Here is a 22,238-nt window from a genome sequence, read left to right as displayed (position 1 = left end):
GCTCCTCAAATGGAACCCACTCCTTTCAGGAGCTGGATGGAGGGGCGGGGGAGCCTCAGGTTGGGTTGGGGCCCGTGGGACTGGAGGGAAGTGTGAGGGGACTGGCCTCAGCCGGGAAGTACGTCCTCCGGAAAGGGGTCCTCTCTGCCATCTTCTTTAGAGCCAGGTATCTTATTTTTTTGTCAAGACAAGCCCCGTTAAACCAAAATATAAAAATAAATAAAGCCTGTTCCCCTACTCACTCCCATATTGCCATTTCGATTAGATTAAATTTTAAGAGAACACAAATATAATGTTCCTCTCAGATCAAATTAGAAACAGGTGCACTTTTGCATAAGGAAATTAAGTTGCAGACAATACGAAGATTTGCTAAAATGCAGACACTGATGAAAATAAGTAGCCCCTTTATTTGTAATTATTGAGGCAATCTGTTTGCAAAGTGTACATGTTAATGGCCTGACAGATCTGTGACTCCAGCAGGCTGCCATGAACAACTCAGAGCCATTCTGAAAGTAACAGATTTTTTTTCTTAGAAAATATATGTACAGTCTCTTCTCCATCTCCTGGTGCTATTTACAAGGTATGAAATGCCATAAATAGGAATTCCGTGGTTACACAAGGCCCCTTCCTAAAATATAAACTTCATACGGGTAGAACACACATGCTAATAGTTTAACTCTTTCTTCCTTCTCCTGCTGACTACAAGGTGGTCCAAAGGGAGAGGGTGGTCCCCAGGGTGCCGGTCACGGGCCGGGGTCGTTGATGTGCCTCCGGCAGTAGGGGCAGCGGGTGTGCTGAAGTACCAGCAGCTCGTAGTCCTCCGAGTGGAACATCTGAGGAGAGACAGCCATGACTCTGGGCAGCAGCTATAGGTGGGCATCAGCCCCGAGCCTGGCATAGACTGTTGCCCTTCTAAGGGGAAGTGCCTTGGCAGTGAGTCAGGGTTAGAACACATCTAAGACACCTCTGTCCAAGGACTAGGAGGAGGGGGGGTGGTCTGTAGTCCCTTGCTTTCTAAATGAAGTTCAAAGGTCAATCACACCTTCCCAGCCCTCCCAGATTACGGGCTGGTGCAGAGCCCAGGGTCAGGGGCAAGATCATTCCAGACAGCACACGGATGCAAACCAGAGGAGGGAGGACAGCTGCATCTCTTGTCCCCACAGGGCCTTGGCTGCTCAGAGATCACCTGTGCTCCTCTCAGATGCCCGGCCTCCCCGAGGGGATATTCAATAAATGAAAGAGCACCAGAAAGAAGAAACTGGACACCACACATGAGTTGTAGGCAGTGGGCACAGTACCTGGAAGCAGGAGGGGCACATGGTGATGGAGGCGTCAGGCAGGAGTGAGCGGAAGTACTGCCACTGCAGGGGCGGGGGCCAACGCTTGATGAGGACGTCCCGACGGCTCATGGAACGCAGTACCGACCGACTCACGACCACGGGCACGAACTCCGAGCCACCTTGCTTCAGGGTTAGTGGGTGGGAAGCAGGGGGCACTGGTGCCCTCACTCAGCCACAGTGACACGTTCATGTGGGTCATGAGGGTCATGGTTCCAGAAATCTTTGGAAGTGGCCAGGAAGGACCCCAGAGACTTCCCCCACCAAGCACCTGGACAGAACCCTGCCAGGTCATGTAGCCTGTTGGCCATCTCAAGCGACAGAAAGCCTACCACCTCCTCCTCCTCCTCCCCGGCAGCCCTGACAGGAAGCAAGTTCTTCCTTACACCAATGAGTACGCACAGAAGAGACCTAAGACCACCCTCCCAATAGGCTTTGCTGGCCTCAGCCCATCACTCACAGAGGCACCCTCACCTCAAAACTCAGCTTTGCCGTGAATGGGTCGTCATCTCCCATGGAGTCCATGGTCTCGTCCAGTCTCAGAGTCTGGGAATCTGCAGGAGTCTGGTCAAGGAGAGAACCTCAGGCTGAGTAGGAAACAGGCCCCACCCTCCACCCAGGTTATGGAAGCTCACAGGAGCTTCATCAAGGCCCCATGTCTCCCTACAGCTCTGGGGAAGAGCAGCAAGGTTGGTGGGACAGGTTTCCAGACAGATGAATGGAAGAAACACAGACCAGGGAGCAGACAGCCTGGTCACAGAGGGGGGACTGGGCCCCAGTGCACAGGTGGGGAAGGAGGGTAAAGGGCTCTAATGGGCTCCCTGCTGACCCACAGAGACCATGGCTCACGTGGGCCTGCCGGCCAGAAGCACCGTGTGAGCAGAGGCCTGCAGGCCTGCTGTGTGGCTGTAGAAGTGATGGGCCAGCAAACTGGCAGTTCCCGGAGAAACACTCAGCAGTAGCTGGGTGTTTTGCAGTCACTTGAGATGGCCTTGCAGGTCATATTTCATGGAGAAGTGGGTGAGAGCTCCTGCAGAGCCGGAAGCTGGCTAGATTAGGCTGAACGTCCCCAGGGAACCACCACCCGTGCTGAGCAGTGGTTGAGGCGCTGATGTGCAGCCAGGGCAGTGGGGCTTCCCTGAGAAAGGCCCCCAGACAGGAGGCTGCTGGTGCTGAGTCAGGTACAGGATGTGGCCTCACACGGCAGCAACAATCCAGCCTAAGCAGATGTGTGTGTGCAGAGGACTAGTGTGTGGACAGTTTGTCTCCCTTCTTGAGCTCCCTGGGCTTCTCCTCTCCACTCTGCTCTTCACAATGTGGTTCATGGACCAGTGGCACCGGCATTACCTGAAAGCTTGTAGAAACATAGGCTCCTGGCCCTCCCAGATCTGCTGACCCAGCTGCCATGTGCTAACAAGGCCAGGTGAGGAGAATGCACGCAGAAGCCTTCCTCCTGTGTTAAGTGGGACAATGAACATGTTCCTGACCACAGGGAGAAGCTGAGGTGTGGCCTTTGGCCCAACTTTTCCCAGGAAGGGTGTACTGGGGGTTTTGGCTGACATGCTGAGAAGCGTCAACTCTTGCCAAGGTTGTTGCAAGGCTGGTGACATGAAGGGTTGGTACTGCTAATGGGGATGGGTGGGTGCTGCCTAAGAATGAAGCCACCCAGAGGAAGCAGAGCCAAAGAGGACGGGAGACAGTCTCCCACCAGCACTGAGTGGGCACCTGAATCTGGCTGAGTGTCCATCTACAAGCTAGGCTTCTTCATACCATTTTGTTTGCTCGGCCTTCCCGAGTCATGCTTTCTGTCCCTTTTACATAAAAGTGACCTGACTCGAAGAGGTGGGGACACCAATACAGATGCCCTGTTAGTTGCTCCTCAGCTCCACATGACCAGAGGCATGGACAGTACCTTTTAGGAGCCAGGAGTGGGTGGGAGGTCCTCTGAGCACAGGTAAAGGCCAGGTGCTGTCTCCTCTTCCAAATGCCACTTCTGAACCTGTGGGTATCACTGTCCCATCCTGCACATATCTGCACCCTGGCCAGCTCTCTGCCCATTTCTGGCCAGTCCCTGCTGCCATGTGGGCCTCTCCAGTTGCTCAGCAACTGCCTGCCATGCCCTTGCCTTACCTGGCTCAGCCATCCTCTAAGGCCCTCTTGCCTCCTCCTCACACCCAGGCCCTGCGCTCAGCTGGCACACACAGGGGCCAAGCCCAGTGCCCAGGATACTGTTGCTTGCGATCTCTTGCCATTTGTTCTCACGCTTGTGTCTTGGTGCCTCCAGGTCAATGAGGGAGACAGCTTCTTCATCGGTGATCCCCTCCTCTAGGTAGAACTCAACCAGGTGCAGCACCTCTGGAGGACACAGGGCACGGAGAGGAGATGGGGGCAACTGGGGGCTGGATGCTCTCACCAGGCAGCATGAGAGGAGGTGGGAGGATCACAGTTCCTTTCCCACCCAGCGGCAGGCTTCTCTGAAATCAAGCAGACAAGCAGAGCAGCAGGACCACCTCTCCTGCCTGCCGGATGTCTGGGGGCAGGGTTGGGATGTGCCTGTGTGTATGGGGTGAGGACCGGGGCCTTTAGGCCCTCCTTCTTCCCCCTAGTAGCTGGATGGGCTTCTCTCTGAGGGAACAGGCTTCTGCCCAGCTGTTGGGAAGTGGCTTCTGATCCTATGTCGAGATAGAAGGAGCTAGGACTCGAGAGTCCATTTCAGCCTCCCAGACCAAATGCCCAATCAGTGGCCTCTATCCCTGGGGCATTAACATTACGCGAAGCCTCACACGAGGTTCTGAAGAATGGGTGTTGCAGGTTTGCGCAGCACTGTGGGTCCTGTCTCTGGGTGTCAGGAAGGGTGGCTGTCACACTGTCCCCAGTGTACAAATCAGGACACATATGGCCAACAAGCAGTGGAGTGAGCCCAGACACTCACTGGTGCCCCATCCCCATGCACTGGACTCACCATAGGAAGAGGCGGAGAAGACAAAGGGCTGGCGGCAATTGATGCAAACATTGCCCAGGTTGTTTAGCAATGGGTTGTTGGTAGAACAGCGGTAGCACAAGGGCACCAGCTCCTGCACAGATACAAGCACCACAGACTGGGGCCTGGCTGCCAAGAGGAAAAGCCACGTGGGTGGGTGGGGGCTGTGCTATGTGAAGCAGAGTAAGAGGCTACAGAGACATTGGAGGCCCTGTCACTTGGGGCCCGGACACCTCCTTCACAGGCAGGGCTCAGCCACTCTGTTCTCCTGGCAGGAATACCAATAATGACGGCCACATTAACCGCCACTTACCATGCTCCAGGTACTGGGCTAAGCACATCACCTGCACTGGCTCATTTACCCTCACAGCCACTCTGGGAAAGCTATCATGCATGTCCCCATTTGATAGAGGAGGAAACCCAGGCTCAGAAAGACTGAGAAACAGCTAGGAAGTGGTGGGGCTGCGATCTGAAGCCATGTCTGTCTGATGCCAGTCTCTGCTATGAGTTGAAGGAGGGGATTGTGAGAGACAGTAGCTGGCCGGGTTGGAGGAAAGAGGGCTAGGCGTAGACCAAGCTGCAGACACATGGGGTGGATTTACTGAAGAGCAATAACCTGGTTCCAGAAGGAAGGTGGGCTAGGCCAGGGACTCCTAGGATGAGGTGAAGGCAGAGCCACCTGGACATGGAGGTACGGAGGGATGTTAGGGGCGGAGCAGGCCACAGCAGAAACAGAACCTTGGGATGGATAGGAAGAAGAGAAGGCAGGGCTGTGGGATTCAGGGGGCTGAGGGCTGCAGCTGGAGCCAAGGGGCTGAGTGGAGAACAGAGGAGGCAGAGAGGAAGAGCAGGAGTTGGAAAGCCAAGGCCTGGGTAGGGGAAGGAGCACAGACACCTGAAAGCACGGCAGCCATCTTTCAAATGGCTGGGTAAGAAAGCATCAAGAAACGTCCAAAGATGTTGGAAAAGGAGCCCGAGGGGGCTGCGCCCTCACCTCGCTGTCATGGAAGGGCTTGGAGCGGATGGTCAGGCTTCCCAGCTCGATGGACTTCTGGAACCTGGCAGGGATCTGAAGGCCCCGCAGCTTGTCATAGGCATGTCGGGCCAGTTTGTAGGCACCCAGGGCTTTGCTTTGCTTGGCCAGAGTGAAGAGTGTGTTCCTGCCGATGACAGGGTTAAGGACAGCAAAGGCTACACTGGGGCCTAAGAGTTGGCACCGCCTACCCTCAGAGTGAGCCCAGTGCCAGAATACAGCTCATGCTGGTGCCAGGAGGGCACGAGCAGGAGCCCGAGGAGTACTTTGTTCTTTTATGGGATGTAAGTATAATTCTCGGATATCAAGGCTCAGAGATTTTTTTCAGAGATAAAGACAGTACAGTTTTCATTAATATTTCAACCTAGCTTAGGTTCTCTTGGCCTGCTGATGGCTGATCCTGTACCCTGACCAGGACAAAATGGCTCTTTCTACCGTCCCCAGCCTGCCAGCCAAGCCCTCCTGCTCCAGTCCCACCAGGTAGGGCCTGGTCCCAGAGTGCCTGGGGAGCTGCCCTCAGATCCAGCTTACAAAGAGGCCACTGGGCACACACACTTCTCTCTGCCTACATGTCCCCAAAGGCCATGGTGATTTCTGAGTGGCAGCCTCCCCTGCTCTCTGAGGCCTTCCTCTGAGCTCCTCAGCCTGAGGCTGACAAGACTTTGTGTTCAATCTCAGGTCACCTCAAATGTTGGCTATGCCCAGGCCCAGCCTGCCTTTCCTCCCCACCCCACCTGTGAATGCTCTTCCCCACTTCCCCAGTCCTATGCTTCCTCCCCACTCTCCTGCCCGAGGTTCCTGCTTCCCACACCCCCTGTGTAGCACCTTCCACTCCAGCAGTTATACGGAGGTAAGTTTCCTGGTCTGTGTCTCCACTGTGACCTCTCAAAGTCTGGGACTGTGTCAAGGGCTAATCCCAGGTCCATAGCACAGGGTGAAGCTCAGGGCCTGGGTTCAATCAAACTCTACTGATTGAAGAGAATGGCTGGAAAGGTTGGGTGCAGGTGCAGAGACCCCAGCAGGTGTGGCCTTGGCCACTCATTTGAAGGGCTTTTAATGGAAGGCACAGTTTGATTTGGGAGAGTTTCCTCTAAAATGTAAACGATGGGCCTGGAACCCTTTAGAGATACCTGATTAGCACCTCTGAGCCCTTTCCTGTGAGGGCTTTTTCCTTACAGAAGAAAGGCCCAGTTGGAGCTGGAAAGGGGCTGAGAGAATAGTGAGATTTGAACAGGAGGGTATATTTATGACCTTTATGACTTTCTGGACCTTAAAGATTTTAGTCATTTCCTAGTAGTTTCTGGCAGTACAGGCCCTCTGCCTACAGCCCTGTGGCTTGCACCAGCCAGAGAAAGAAGGAGGCCCTCAGGCCACTGCCTCTCCAGCCTGGCTCACCAGGGCAGGCTCCAGCCCCTCCAGCACACTATGTTCACTTGACCTCTGTGCATTTCTATGTACTGGATACTCCCCTGGAACACCTACTCTATTGTCATCCCTGGTTACCTCAGCTTGTAGAATGGACAGCACCTCCTCCAGGCAGCCTTTCTTGGCCAAGACCCCAGCCTTAGCTGCATTCCATCCTTGGAAACAGCACGCATCCCACTGAACCAGTGGGTGCTCCATCCAGGCCTTGACACTTGACACCTCCCCTACTAGACAGCAGCTTTGTTGCCTACTGCCTGGCAGGCTGCTTGGGGCACAACAGGTGCTCCATCCACCAGCCTCCCCAGGGAAGTGTCCAAGATTCCAAAACCCAAGGTCTGGTGCTTCCTATATTTCAGTCACACCCACATTTGTGGGTTCCGGGAGGGCTTGGAAAGTGTTGGCTGGAGACCCAGTGCTGGGTCTAGCACAAAGAACCCTGAAAACTAATCTTCTCTTGGCACTAGCCCCTCGGTCTCCCGGGCTAAGCCTTTCTACAGCAAAAAGCAGCGGCCGGGCAAGCTCTCTGTCTTCCCTGAGGGCTGCTGGAGAGAGGGAAGCTTCTGCCAGCAAAGTGCTCTGGAAAGAACTTCTCAGGGCCATTAGACAAGACGGGTGGGACAGAGGGTGGGGGTAAGAGAGAGGATACACTTTCGAGATGCCCAAGGGGGTGTTCTTGGTCAGGCTGTGCAGCAGGAACCTGGAGATGTTGAAGAGGGTTTCGGGAAGATGGAAACTGAACGGCTCCTCCTGCAGTAAGAAAAGCAAACAGGGATTGAATTCTTCAACTGAGCTACTGCTGGGCCAGGCTGAAAGGCAGATACCAATAATTCTAAGATACTTTAGTAAATGAGCAGATCTACTTAACGAGCACCTACTGTGTGCAGCACTTTACAGCCACTGTCTTACGTGGTCTTTTTTTTTTTTTTATCCTCACCCGAGGACATTTTTCGATATTTTGTTCAGATAGAGTGAGAGGGAGAGAGAGAGAGAGAAACATCGACGTGAAAGCGACACATCGAGTGGTTGCCACCCACACGACCCAACCAGGGCCGGGGACAAACTGCAACCAAGCTACGTGCCCTTAGCAGGAACCGAACCCGGGTCTCTCCGGACCGCAGGCCGATGCTCTAACCGCTGAGCCAAACCGGCCAGGGCGTCTTATGTGGTCTTGAACACAGTCCTGTGAAGGATGCATTTTCATCCTCACTGTACTGACAAGCAAACCAAGTTCCAGAGAGATGATCTGCCCAGTCACCCGGCTGGAATGGAGCAGAGCTGGGATTCAAACCCAGATCTGATTCCAAAGCCCGAGCATGTCTTCTGAGTGGCACTGTTTTTGGGGTTGGTAATGATTCCATTTCCCTGAGTTCAAATTGTCTCCAATTAGCTCTAAAACAGAAGACCTTTATGCAGTTTAAGACATGACCACACTATAAACCTGTCTTTAAAGGGAGGTAGTTAACCCACAACATAAAATCACATGCCTCTTCTCTGCTGACAGCAGCCTGCCCATTTGATGCCCACCAAATGTGCAAATGTGGTAGAGCCCCTCAACTGTTTGTCCCTGTGCCCCAACACCTGGCACAGACCCTAAAAGACAAGGCACTCAATGCACATTAACTGAACAAATAGGTCTCTTGTACCTAGAGGCTGTCAGAAGCTCAGCATCGTGGGGTCAGAGGGAATTTTCTATCAGGAAGGGTTCATAAAAGATTAAGAATACCCTGTTTTGAAGGAATCTGGCACAGTGCATGCAAATGAAGACTGCTTTAGATGAGAATGCTTAAATCAGGCCAGTTACCCCTCCCTCTCAAGCGCTTAAATGGTAATAAACTGACATTTCCTTAAAGGTCTTGCTAGACCACTCTCATCACGGAGCCACCAAGCCTTAGGCCTTAATTGGTCTAAATTCACTAGGACTCACTTTACACTACTTCAGTTCAGAGCCCAGCATTCTCTCGTCAGTTCTCACCTAAATGTCTATAGCCTCTGTCAGTTCCAAGAACCCAAGAAAACCTGAGACTGCATCCTTTTCTGGGTGACAGCCAGGGAAAAGCCTGTCTCTGGTTATATTACACTAGGTGTGGAAGCTAAGAAATGTCCCAGAAAGAACAGGGGTTGGGGGACTTCCTCAGATTAGCACCTCTCCTCTGGGAAGGAAGCCATTATGGCAGGAAAGGTCTGCTGCTTCCCTTTCCAGTCTGCTCTGAATCAGACCTGCTCTGCTGAGGCCTGACTGCCAAACTCTAAAACACCACCTACCTCCAGGCCTTGGTACATGCTGTGACCTCTGCCAGGAATGCTCTTCCTGCTCCTCTTCACTTGCCCTAGTCTTACTTATCTCCCTCCTCTTGGCTTAGTGCTGAGGAGTCACCTTCTTGAGGATGTCTTCTTAGTCCTCTAAGCTTTTCCCTTGAGGAAACTGTACTGCAACTTCTTGTTACTAGACTATGAACTCCTTAGAGGCAGGGACAATGTCTTGTTCACCACTGTGTCCTGAGGTCTCAGAACAGGGCCTATCACACAGCAGAAATTTGGTGAGTGAAGGAATGGCCCAATGAAGAAGGCTCAGCTGGAATGTACAGCCAAGGTCCCCGGCTGGCATTAACCTGCCACAAGTTCACTGATGTACATACATCCTGCACACAGGCTCAGGTGTTACAGAGAAGAGACGCCCCCAACCCCAAGCCCATGCCCTGAGGTATAGAGGAAGAAGACAAGGAGAGAAAGAGCTGGGCTCTGAAGTGGCTCAGGCAAACTGATACTGCGCTGGGGCCTTGACTTTTGAGCCTGAGTTGAGTTTGGGGTCCTTTGGGGGAGGGTGGCTTCTTTCCGGGTGAGCACCTGATAGAGGTGAGGAGACAAGGACTGCAACAGCAGAGATAAGATGCAGGCTTGATGGCTGGCACAGGCAGTGCCGATCAGAGGAGTCTTTCTTGCCAGACTTTCCCCAGAGGCAAATAATGTGATGAGAGTTCAGCACAAAAGAGGGGCAAAGAGGTGCCCAGGTGGAAAGCAGGGCCTTAGGGATGGTCAAAGAACTGAAATGCTCAGCCTGGGAGAGCAGGCTGAGGAGGGAAAACTCTTTTGAAGCCTCTGCATCAGGTAGTCGGAAGAGGTGACACACACTGGGTCACTCTGTGCCAGGCACTCTATCAAGTGCTTTTCTAATATTAACTCATTGAATCCTTACAACAACCCTACGAAGTAGGAACTCTTATTACCCCCATTTTATAGAGAAGGAAGCAGAAACACAGAGGAAAGTTAACAATTTGCCCAAGGTCATACCACGGAGCTCGGATGTGAGGCCGGTGGTCTGCCTTCTCTAAGTTAGAGGGGAGGGGCGGGGAGAGGCTAAGAGCATAGGCTGTCTGGGTTCAAGTCCTGGCTCTCCTGTGTACTAGCTGTGAGATCTCTCTGTCCAGCACCTGTAAAATGGGGTGACAGTACTTATCTCACAGTGTGGTTGAAAGGCCTTGAATTAGTTGATACAATGAAGCCCTCAGCACATTGCCTATATGCAGTAAATACTCAGTAAGGGTTGGTTATTAATATTATCCTCCAGGCTGATCAGCATAGGGTAAGCTAACATTGTAGGAACTTAATCAACATTTGTTGAGTGACTGAGGGCACACAAAATGAGGAAGCTGATGACAACCTGTAATCTGTTTTCCATTGTCAGGAAGTAGATTTAAAATGGCTTAATCAACAGAATCAGGGAGTAACTTTAAAAAGTATTTGGGTCTATGGAGATCAAGCCAATGATGTTTTATTTTTTATTCATTAATTTATTTTTGTTACAGATATTTCCCCCCCCCTCACTGATTCCCCCTTCCCCCTCCCTCCCTGCCCTGTCCCAAGCTTTGTTGTTCATGTCCACTGTTCATGCACACATGTATATAAGTTCTGTGGTTTATCTCTCCCCCACCACCCCCTTTTCTGGGGATTGTCAGTCTGTACCTCACTTCCACGTCTCTGGGACTACCCCGTTCCTCAGACTGTTATGTTCATTATATTCCACAAATAAGTGAGATCATATGATACTTGTAAGCCAATCATGTTTTATAGAGAAGGAAACTGAGGGCCAGAGAGGGAAAGTAAATTGCTCAAGGTCGCCGATTTGACTCAGGGGTTAGAACGTTGGCCTGTGGATCAGAAGGGTCTTGGGTTTGATTCCAGGTCAAGGGCACATACCTGGGTTGCAGGTTCCATCCCCGGCCCAGTCGGGATTGTTCAGGAAGAGGCCAACCAATGCATCTCTCACATTGATGTCTGTCTCTCTCTCTCTCTCTCTCTCTCTCCCCCCCTCCCTCCCTCCCTTCCACTGTCTAAAAATCAATGGAAAAATAGCCTCAGTGAGGATTAACCAATAAACAAACAAACAAATAAATGAAATTGCTCAAGGTCACACAGCAAGCCAATTGCAGGGCTAGGGAGGGACCTAGGCCCTTAGTTAGACCTGGGCCTTCATCCATCTAGAAGAGAGGGCCCTGTGGAATGTTTACCCCTGATCATTTCAAATAGTCCTTTGTCTGGCTAACCTAGAGTGTCTGAGTCATCCAAACCTGAAGCAAGCAACTAGAAAGGCCCAATCTAGCTCTGGCTTACTAATTCAGAAGCCCACAGCTTGCTACATGCAAATAAGTAGTCAATCAAGGAAAATCAAAGTTCCAAACTTTGTCTCTCAGGAGAAGAGCAGGCTTTCTCAGCAGGTCACCCTTCCCCGGTGGGTTTACTTTAAGACATGTCCAGTCCCCTTGCTCAGCAGGCAGTGCCCCTAGCTTAGGCACCCGTCTCCTGGCCACCTTACCGTGTACCGCTGAATGGCATGGTAGCCGTGGTACAGCTCAGCCAAGTGCTGGAAGTGGTGGAACTTGCTGAGCATCGTGTCCTTCTGGGCTGGATCTGTGGTATGCAGCAGGAGGGGAGCGGGGAGGAGGGAGATGTGTTAAACCATCTAGGAAGGGCTAGGCAACAGCACTGTTGTCAGCGTCAGTTCTCCCCAGACACCAGGCCTACACTGGGAAGAGTGGCAAAGAGGTGCAGTGAATGAAAAAGGTGCTCTGTTTAGGGGCTAGGGCCATCTCAAGACAGGTAAAGTTTCAGCTTGGTAGATAGAGCACACGAACAGGAAAAGTCTGTGGATATTTCTTGCAGATTCTCCCAGTTCCCACACTATACTCTGTCAGGTCATTCCAGTGGGAAAGCACCTGCTGGGGCAAGAAGGCAGTGATCACTGGCACTCAGACATACCAGAGGAGCCTGGCAGGGAGGGGGGCAGGGGTCAACTTTATTCATGCTCACCTCAAGCCTCTTTCCATTGTGCCATTCCTTATCAAAATCACAGACCACTGGCCAGAATAGAAAAATGCAACCTACACCTGGGTTTGACAGTTATCAAACTATAACCATGGCAGGATTACCCCCACACTACAGACAGGAATGTAGAGCTGAGGAAGGAGTTGTGACTTGTAACAAATCACCTAGCTGCCTCCAACTCCAGTGTTCTTCCCATTCCTGCACGCTGGCCTGGGTCTAGTACAGGACATCTCCCTGTCCCCTCTGCTTTCAGAACTCCCTCAGTGCATCATGGGAAGTCTTGTGAATGAAAGCAACATTGAAACTATTTTCCTGCCTGGGATGAGTGAGAACCTGGAGTGTGTTATTATAAAGTGATCTCTTCTTCATTTTTTCACCTAATTAAAAAGATTTTTAAACCAGAGCGCACCCATGTCCAGTTGTGCAGTCCCAGGTAGTAGGGGGAGAGACATGTTCTGAATTAGCAACATAGGGCAGAACCCCCCATCTGTAACCCCAAGATGGTCCTCATACCATCTTTAAGCTTACGGACAAACTGGAAAAAGATGACACATCAGATTAGGCTGCTGCAAGGCAGGGTTACGGACAGTACACCCAATAAACAAGCCTAGGGCTTTAATTAAAACGTCCCAGCTCTCTCGATGTTTATCTTGGTGCCAGAGCGGGCTAGGGAAAACAAGCGGCCTGGCTGTTGTTTACTTACCTTGAGCTATATCGAGGCACTGCATGGACAGCATCCAGTAATAATAGGCAGCGTCATTAAATCTGCTTTCCACCACGGCGTTGTGTGTGAGCTGCTCCAACACCCTGACCGCTTCCCCCTGCCGCCCAGCCTTGTGGAACGCTGGAGGGGCACAAAAGCACATGCAATTCAGGGAGTTGGAGGGAAATCTGCAGAGCTCACAAGGGGCTGCTGAGAAGTAGGACATTCATCAGAGCATCTGCAGCACGTCGTTGCTGGGATGCGCCTCTCAGGCCGAAGGCTATAAATAACCTAGGATATATCCTGAAAAAACTAGTGAGATATGCTCCTTTTTGGCTGAGAAAAGGCAACCAACTTTGGAAAGGCATGGCAGCAAGAAAAACTTGGGCCAAATTTCAGGGCAAAGTCTGAGGACGAAACTGTTGTTCTTCATTAGTGAGGTTTTGCCCCCACCCTACTCCAGGGCAAAGCCTCTTGAATCCTGAGCTGACACTAACAAGACCTGACACTTGAATGGACTTGGTAGTTTAAAAAGCACTTTTGTTGCCAATTACTTCATTGGGTCATCACAATAGACTTATGAAGACTGTTTAATGGGCTCTGCAAGGTGGAGGTAAAGTGGCATGCCCAAGGTTACAGAGACAAGTCTTCAGTCAGTCTTCAACTGAGTGCTATTTGATGACAACTTTGAAAACGTTTTGGCTTGGTTCTAACAACCAAACATTTGTAAAAACAAGCAAAATAATAATAATAATAATAATAATAATAATAATAATAATAATTGCTACCTTGTTCCTATTCCATTTCAGAGAAATTTCCTGTACCCACAATGTGCCACACCCTTGGGATGTTGGGGGCTACCAGGTTAGCACTTCTAGCTGTGACACTTGCCCACATATGGGCACTCAGATGATCCAAATCCTCAGCTTTAGAGAAGAAGAAGGTCTGGCCTTTGTTCCATTCTCATCTCCAATCTTTCATCTGAGTACCAAGTTACTATGGCGATGGATTCTTGGAAGGGCAGACACAGACAGATGGATAGGTTGATATGTTTTGCCCAAACATGCAGATACTTTAACAACTGGGTTCTCTGGAAATGCTGAAGCAGTAGAGAACACGCTGTCTTTCAAAGGGAGCTTTAAGCTGAGGAGCTCCAACAGGGAGACATTTGTTCCAAAACGTGTCCGGAGGTGGCAACCATATAGACATGCAAATGAGATGCTATGGAATATGCCACACCCAACTTCAATGAGAAGATTTCCTAAAGAGGCAGCAACACCTAACAGAAGAATCAGGCTTCCCAGCCAGACAGATCCTGGTCCAATTCAGGCTTTATCACTCTCTGGCTTTGTGATTTTGCAGGGCACAGTTAATCTCTGCATCTCTGCAGGGCTGCTGCTGAGATTCAAGGTTATGTAGTTAAGTGCCCAGCCAATGCCTGTCATATTTTAAAATTATTATTACTAGTTAAAGTTCTATACTCCCTTTCACTTCTGTTTCAGATACTGCCATACCTAGTGTGTGCCCACTTTACCAGTAGAAATGATGAGGAGCAGAGGATACCTCATTTATCTGAGCCAGAAACAGAACTCAAGTTTCTATTCGTGGCAGAGAAAAGTGGCAGGTGAAACTGTGCTAGACACTGTGGGAGTCCTCTCATTTTGTCCTCCCCCCAACCTAGCTCAAATTCCCCCTTTGCCACTTCCTTGCTGTGATACTTCAGGCTAAATCCCTTTACCACTTCCAACCTCAGTTTTCTCATCTACAAAATGGTACCTACATCATAGGGCTGTTGTAAGGATTAAATGGTAAGATACATTTGAGTGCCTGGTGCTTTGCTCACAGAGGAGATAGGACCCGCCTAAGGTCCTGCGGCACATGAGTGATGGACCCAGATGTGTCTGACTCCAAAGCCCATGTTTTTTCCATTGCTCTCCAGTCTTTCACCACTAAACACATCACATGCCCAGATAAAGTCACCCATCTTGGGGTCTACAAGGGAAGGAGCTTGGCAGCCTTCCTGAAATGTGTGTCTGGGCAGTGCCTTTCCCTGCCCCTTCTGAAAGGTGCCAGTCTCTGTGGCCTACCTTTCTGGGCTTCCTCAAAACGATCGTTCTCTGCTAGCCACTGAGCGTAGGGCATGTAGATGTCATCTTTAAACTCAGGATGCTTCTCACCTAGAGCAAAGGCCTGGAGGAAGGAACAAATGCATTTGTAATAAAGCAGCCCCTGCAGCCCCCATGAAAACATGGCACTTGGCTGAATCCATCAGGGATGTCATATTTTGCCAGCCTGACAACTCAGAGGGGGAGAGTGCTTACCCCTGCCACTACTCCCAGAAATGCAAAAACAAATCAGCTCTTTGAAAACAAAAGGCAATTAACAGCAATATGCAAGTGACTGGATTCAATAACAACAGTCTGTTTCTGGACCACAGAAGCGCACAGAATCGGAAACATTTTATTTTGAGGGTTTGCGTGGGCTCCTGTAGCGCTGTAAACAGATTTCTTTTAATTGCAGGCGATACCTTAGGAGACAGAATTGACATTATCATCATTCTGCATATTAGCTGTCAAAGATGGTGGTGAATTGGTGCTGCATAGGACCCAGTGATTGCTTTATCTAAGTCCTGAACCACCTGTCAGACCAGGAGAATCAGAAATGAGTCATGGGGGACAGTATGTGGCAATGGGGAGAAAGTCTGCCTGATACACAGCCAGGATTGAGTGGTTCCAAGACGTTCTAATGTATTCTGTTTGAGAAATCTCCTGATAAATTTATCTTGAGACACCATTATTACCTCCGTCCCTGGCTCCACCTTTTCTCATCAGTGACCATGTCACTTCACCAATGGAGCCACTCGGAGGGCGGACAGGAGTCAGACAACTCATACTCAGAAAAAATCTACACTCTAGGACTATAAACTAGATGGTGGTGGGTAGGTGGGGTAGGATAAGGACCAAGAGTGTAACCTCTAATTCCCTCAGGGATGAAGTTCAGTCCAGGACATAGGTAGCCAGTGACCTAGAGGGTTAGTTCAAGCCACAGAGGAGGCAGCACATCACTGCTTCTGCATCCTCATCCCAGTCATCTTTCCTGCTGGCCTGGCTAATTCTTCTCACCTGCCCTTCATGCAAGATGAGCCTAGGTCTCAAAGTGGGGCCAGGTAGGCAAGGAGGAGGAAAAGGAGGAGCTGACCTCTGAAATAGCTCTGGCAACCTGCACCTGGAAAATATGGGTGACCTTTTCTGCCACCCAACAGGTTTTAAATGTCACACAGATATCTCTCCATGTCAGACATGTGTTAGCCTGTGGGGCTGGTCAGAGGCAGCACAGGCTAACAGCAGGCAATGAGGGCTGTCACATTAACTCTCACATCCTCAGTCTCTATCACAGGGCTGGCACATAAAGATGCTTTGAATGAATGAATGAACGAACGAACGAACAAACAAACAAACAAATGGAAAGCTAGTATTGAAAGGTCCTTCAAAATACTCTGGCTTGGAGAATTCAAGGTTGTCTCCTGACTGCCAGGCTAATGTTCATTCTCACAATGAGGGCAGCTGCTCTCCATCCAAACCCCAAAATTTCCCCTGTGGCCCAGGGTTCAGACAGGACCCCCTAACCCATAAAGTGTGCTCTACCCTCACCTCATCCCAGCGCTGGGTCTCCACGTGCAGCTGAACCAAGGACTTCAGGTCACCAATCTTCAGGTAGGTCTCGGCAGCATAGCCAGGGTTATCCAGCTTCTTGAAGTAATGAGCGCACATCAGCAGGGGCTCCCGCTCGGCCTTGTCCAGCTTACGGGCGATGTCAATTAACCTGGAGAGGCAAGGACACAGGGAGGAGATAGACTCCTGTGAAAGGAGAATGATGGAAGGAAGCAGTGTGGACTTTTGGGTCTTCTGGAGGGCAGGCTCTGTATCAATTCATGTTGATGTCCCCAGTGCTCAATATAGTGCCACAGCCCCTGGTACCTGAGGGGGGTTATTAAATGAATGAATACACATTCCAGACACAGTGTCCAGTGACCGGGAGAGGTTGCCTGCTAAAGGACACTATCCCCCCTTCGTTCCCTCACGTGACTTTCACAGGAGTTACTAATCTGTCCAGCAGAATCTGGGGAGAGAAACGAGCATCTACTCATCACCTACTGTAGCAAGAAAAGTGCCCTGAGTTTTCACTCAATGTGTGATCTCACTGAATCTCTAATACCCTAAGAGGTGGTACTATTACTCCCATTTTACAGATGAGAAGACTAAAGGCTAGGGTAGAAGGTGAAGCAACCTGCCTAAGACTCTGTAGTCAGGAAGTGGCGGAGGGCTCTTCCCACCAGTTTTGGGAATTCTTATGCGAAAGTAGAGGCAGAGGCGTGAGAATTCTTCAGTGGCAGAATCTCTAGAGGAAGAGGCTTGTGTGGGGCCTGCTCTGAGCTCTGGAAAAAAGGCCTGCAGGAAATCTTGACTGTGCTCTCTTCCTGGCCAAGGTGCTAACCTGGGTGAGGGGCCACAGGGATCACTAGCTCACTTTTTCCCAGTGGTGACTGGCTCTCCCACTGCTTGTGGGGACATAGGGGTTGAATGAAATGTGCTTGTTCCCTCTGGTCAGGCCAGGATTTGAGGTAACACCAGCCTTCCCAGGGGAAAGGGGCCCTGCCCAGCTTGCTCTCTGTGAGAAGGAAGGGGAAGCAGCTGTAACAGATCCCTGTCTCAGAAAAAAGCAAGTGCAGGGAGGCCTGTCAATCTGTACTTAGAATAATAATGGAATCTAAAAATAGCACTTCTCCGCAGAAGAACAACACATTTTTAGGGAAAGGTGGCACAGGCAACCCCTTAGACCTCCTCAGCCCCACCCATCAAACCAAATGTCCCTGGAGGAGAGGCATCTTTTACAGCCAGACCTGGAAAAGGGCAGAACAAGCTGAATGTCTCTTTCCTGAACTAATTTAAGTCTCTTCAAGGTAACCCTGGTACATATCAGTTGCAAAAGAAAAGGACATGAAAAATTAGAGGGGATAGAGGGACTTAAACCTGCCTGGTTCTCTCTTGTACCATCCCTTTTGTGAAAATAATAATTTTGGGGAGGAATCTGTGCATTTTTCAAGAAACTTTATTCTTGGACACATGCCAACTACATAGCGGGGTTCACAGAGATGACTTAGTCATTAACCAGCCCCTCTCCCTCTGCAGGTCCTGTCTGGGCCACCGCTACCTGTGGACCACAGTATGGCTTCCAGAACAACCGACAGCTTTCAGGGTTCAGACTGAGCTGACCTCAGAAGCTGTTCCCTCACCTGCTCTCCTTTAACAGTCATGGCAGTGTGCTCACATAAGCGTGCATGCAAGTACACACACACACACACACACGTGTACGAGCATGAAGCCCTTTCTCTGACCTTCCCCCCGAAGGTCTGCTGCTCTAAGAGTTCCAAGACTGAACCCATTCCCTCTCCGGCAGCCCCAACCAAGCCTTTGCTACCTTGGCAAGTGGCATAACCCACTACCAGTCGCAGATCTCAGAATCAGCCTGCAACTCCCTTCCAGGCCCCACCCCAACACTACCATTCAGTTGGGTCCTGTCAGTTCTGCCTTTCATTCACTCCCTCAGCCACCATGTTTCTCCCTGTTCTACTATAGTGACCACTTATCTGGTCTCTCTTCCTCTAGTTTTCCCTTCATTCCGCACCCACTGCTGAGTAGGCTTCTGACCGCACAGTCCTGACCAGGGGTCCTCACTACCTACCGACAAATCTAAATGCCTCAGTCTGGCACCCAAGGCCCTCTCAGTGCAGCCAGTCCAGATCCTCCTGCCCACAGCCAGATGTCCCACACTCTTTTTCTCCTACACCTTTTATTCCAACCACTGCCGACTCATTTGTTTTAGGCTGTTCTTCTGGTCTGCACATCCTGCCCCTTCCTTCTATCTCTGCCTCTTGAAATTCATCAAGGCCCTTCATGCAAAGACTACCTCCTAGGAGAAAACATCCATAGTTACTCCTATGAGAATTCATGTCTCCTTCCCTGATGTGCTAGCAAGTTTTCTTGTCCTTTTCAGTTCCTACCATGACAGGTATTATGGGCACTGAAGTTGGCCAGATCAGTTTGAAGCTCAGCTCCACAATTTCCCATTTGGCCTGTGTGATTACTTGGTCCTTGAGCCTTGGTTTCCTCATTTGGATGATAGGCATGGAAACACCCACACTTAGGGTGTGGAGAAGAATCAAATGTCTGCTAATATATATATATATACACACATATATATATATGTGTGTATATATATATATATATTTTTTATCCTCACCCGAGGACATTTTTTTCCATTTTTTGTTCAGATAGAGTGGGAGGGAGAGAGAGGAAGTGAGAGAGAGAGAAACATCGACATGAAAGGGGCACATCGAGTGGCTGCCACCCGCATGACCAACCAGGGCCGGGGACAAACTGCAACTGAGGTACACGCCCTTAGTGGGAACAGAACCCAGGTCTCTCTGGGCCGCAGGCCGACGCTCTAGCCGCTGAGCCAAACCGGCCAGGGCTGCCTGCAAGGTATTGTAGGGCTGGCTTGCAGGGAGGGCTCGGGGAATGGCAGCTCCAATGTCTGAGTGTCTCCTCCTCCTCACTCCCTGCCACCTTTCCCCCAGGAATTTGCTGAGCTCCTCAAAGGCAGCAAATGCCTCATCCAATCTCTGTGTCTCAAAAACCTCGTCACTATCGCATTCAGATTAAATCTTTAGAGAAACAGTATTTTTTTCCTTGTCAGTCAAAATCAAGAGCTGACAAGACACGACATGCTGCCAAATGCTTCTTGGGGCAGGGACTGAAAACCTACATGTCAACCCAGCCATGGTCGCCGCTGATCTCTATGGCCTTGACATGCTCTCCAGCTGAGATGTACATCTCCACAGCAGCTTTGGGCTCGTTGATATTTCTAGCCCAGTCAGCCTGTTTGGTGATTAGCATCTTTGTTTCTTTGGGGTCTCCAGATCCAAGGAAATCCTGAGGAAGCACAACAAACAAAAACACTACGAATTAGAACTTCCTGCTGCCAGCATTACATCAGGCTGCTAAAAGCTAAAGCAAGGAAGGGCCTGTTTGGCTAAAGCAGGCGATCAGGATGCAAGTGTGAGCCCATCCCTACATAGCTGACTGGGGGGCAGTCCCAGGTGTCAGGGAGGAATGCTCACAGGCTGCCCCACAGGTGCTCCTGGGGAGTACTGGGACAGTGTCAAGGACTATGGCCCTAAACATTTCCTGCCCTGCCCACTAACGGACATTTGTTCTTTAGCTAAACAATACTTTCCGGACTCTTTGCAGTATTTTACACAAACTTCGCAGTGTGGAGAGTTTATGATCAAGTTTCTCTTTCTCTTGGAGTTTTATGTATGTGTGACTATTTCTATATAGTGACTCTACAACCTGGTTGCACAATTTCAAATATTCAGACTTACAATCTTATTTAGATAACAGGGATAATATCACATGCCTCAGAGTGAGGCTGAGCACATAGTCCCCTAAACTTAAACAGACAAAATGATTTACAGAGTCCAGAAGGGCCCCTTTGTGCCCTCCTCCCCATTACCACCACACTGGAAGTACTATTCACATCTGTTTTCTGATTCTATTCATGTACTGTTGTCTGAACTTAGGGCATCGTCCCATTGGCTTTGCCCCCAGGTATTTGCCTAGAGCACAAATGTTATTGGTTAATTACTTCTCAACTGGATAGTATCCCATTGTCTGGAGATCAGGTTTGCAAAAGTGGGGAAAGCAGGAGGCCATGGGGGATTGAGGCAAGGGAAAGGGGACTGGGGAGAATCGTGAGTGAGGCGAGAGAGGCCTGTGGATCTGCAGGCTCAGGGGTGAAGCCTCAGGGCTTGTGCTCTCTTCTACCACAACAGAGGGCCTCCAAAGGGTTGGCCCTAAGATGCATAGAAACAGCCTCAGAAAATCACCTCTTTTCAGGATACAGTTATCCAAAAATATATACGTGGGAGTTTGCCATAGTTGCAGCAGCTTTGGTGCTAATATTTTTAAAGGTGGGGCTTTTCAAAAAGGGAAATTGAGAGCTCTGAGAACCCAGATCCGCATAACGAGTAAGAAGTGGTTTGTCTTAGGAATAATGTACCCTGCAGAGAGTGTGCTGTGTCAACCTCACAAAGTATAAAAAAAGCACTCCTTTCCCCATGATTAGCACTCATTTGTCAGGAAAGTACAGTCAATGTATGCTAAAAACCTACTTGAACAATTATCTCTCTCTTTCTTTTTTTTCCATTTGCTTTCAGGGTAATTATGTAGTCCCTAAAATAATATATTAGCTTGGCCTAGAACAACCAACTATTTTAAGAGGAAGAAAGAACATCATTTACCCTGATGCTGGAGAGCCAATAAAAGATAGGACAATCTCACTGGCCAGTTAATCCCTCCAGAGTTCAGAGGGGAAGAGGCTTGGAAAGCAGCTACTAACTATCTGAAGATGCCTAGTTTGGGCCATTACAGATAGTCTTTCCTTTTGGCAGTACAGCAACATGTTCTCTTTATGCCAACACAAAGCTGTAAACTGCTAACCTGGTTGGTTAAATGAGATTAGCATCTGGGGAAAACAGGTAAAGAGAACATAAGAGAACAGAAATGGCCTTCAAGATGAGTACTCAGTTGGACTCAGGGTGACTGTAGTGAGAAGGGTCAGAGGCCCTAAATTTGTAGTGGCCCATAAATCTGAGTCATCAATAAGGAAACTAGCCAGGGACACAGTTTACAGGCTTGAAAGAAACCTCCTTTAGCCCAACAGCCCAGTCCCAGGAGCTCTGACCTAACTGAAGCCGAGTCTTAACTGGTTCCTTCAAGGCTCAACAAACTGGGTTTTCAAAGATTCTTTGGTTGCATGAAGCTAATTTACACATTATCTGGGGCCATAGCAAAGACTTTGCCCTGGAGTAGAAAGAAAGAGGCTGTGCTGAGTGATGAATGAGACTAAACAGTGTTCTCATGCTTGGTGATTTTGATAAGGACATACTACATAAGAGTTAAGAGCATTATAATTCCCTTTATCACCATATAAACATGTCACTTATCCGGAAAGCATATAATTTATTTGTACGTGGGAATGTAATTTAAAAATTTTCTGAAAACCAGATTGAATCTTGGGAAGCAATTTTCAAATAAACAAAAACATGCCATGTTAATAAGTACTGTATCCCTCCCCACCCCCGACATAATGTGTATGTACACACTTTCTCAAATTCAAACTACTGGGGGGAGGGGATTGAAACAGAACCAACCTACTTGGAATTGTGACCAAAAACTACAACCAAAAACAACCCCCAGAGTATTTACCTTCATAGAGAGGCAGACCAGATGGAGTGTGTAAATAGGCTACATTTCTGGGTGGGAGACTGTGCATGCACAAAGCCTACCCGAAGTGTGAGGAGGCGCCTCGATGTAGGAG

General features: G+C 49.7%; 1 protein-coding gene across 2 annotated transcripts in view; it reads right to left on the bottom strand.

The window, feature by feature from the left end:
* Positions 1 to 446: 446 nt before the first annotated feature.
* The window catches only part of IFT122 (intraflagellar transport 122), a 77,970-nt gene continuing 56,178 nt past the window's right edge, over positions 447 to 22,238 (bottom strand). Inside the window, exons 19-30 of one of the 2 annotated variants that reach the window (XM_036266709.1) lie at positions 19,623 to 19,789; positions 16,448 to 16,619; positions 14,885 to 14,987; positions 12,798 to 12,938; positions 11,586 to 11,680; positions 7,422 to 7,522; positions 5,312 to 5,477; positions 4,300 to 4,411; positions 3,567 to 3,692; positions 1,812 to 1,891; positions 1,299 to 1,463; positions 447 to 833 (exon numbers count right to left, since the gene is read on the bottom strand). In XM_036266709.1, coding sequence (XP_036122602.1) covers positions 744 to 833; positions 1,299 to 1,463; positions 1,812 to 1,891; positions 3,567 to 3,692; positions 4,300 to 4,411; positions 5,312 to 5,477; positions 7,422 to 7,522; positions 11,586 to 11,680; positions 12,798 to 12,938; positions 14,885 to 14,987; positions 16,448 to 16,619; positions 19,623 to 19,789 — 1,518 coding nt within the window. In that variant the 3' untranslated portion in view covers positions 447 to 743. The remainder of the gene's footprint in view (positions 834 to 1,298; positions 1,464 to 1,811; positions 1,892 to 3,566; positions 3,693 to 4,299; positions 4,412 to 5,311; positions 5,478 to 7,421; positions 7,523 to 11,585; positions 11,681 to 12,797; positions 12,939 to 14,884; positions 14,988 to 16,447; positions 16,620 to 19,622; positions 19,790 to 22,238) is intronic. The other variant, XM_036266710.1, reaches the window with a different exon arrangement.

The sequence above is a fragment of the Molossus molossus genome, unplaced genomic scaffold (genome assembly GCF_014108415.1).
Source record: "Molossus molossus isolate mMolMol1 unplaced genomic scaffold, mMolMol1.p scaffold_m16_p_18, whole genome shotgun sequence".
NCBI lineage: Eukaryota > Metazoa > Chordata > Mammalia > Chiroptera > Molossidae > Molossus > Molossus molossus.
This window is presented reverse-complemented; position numbering and strand designations above follow the sequence as displayed.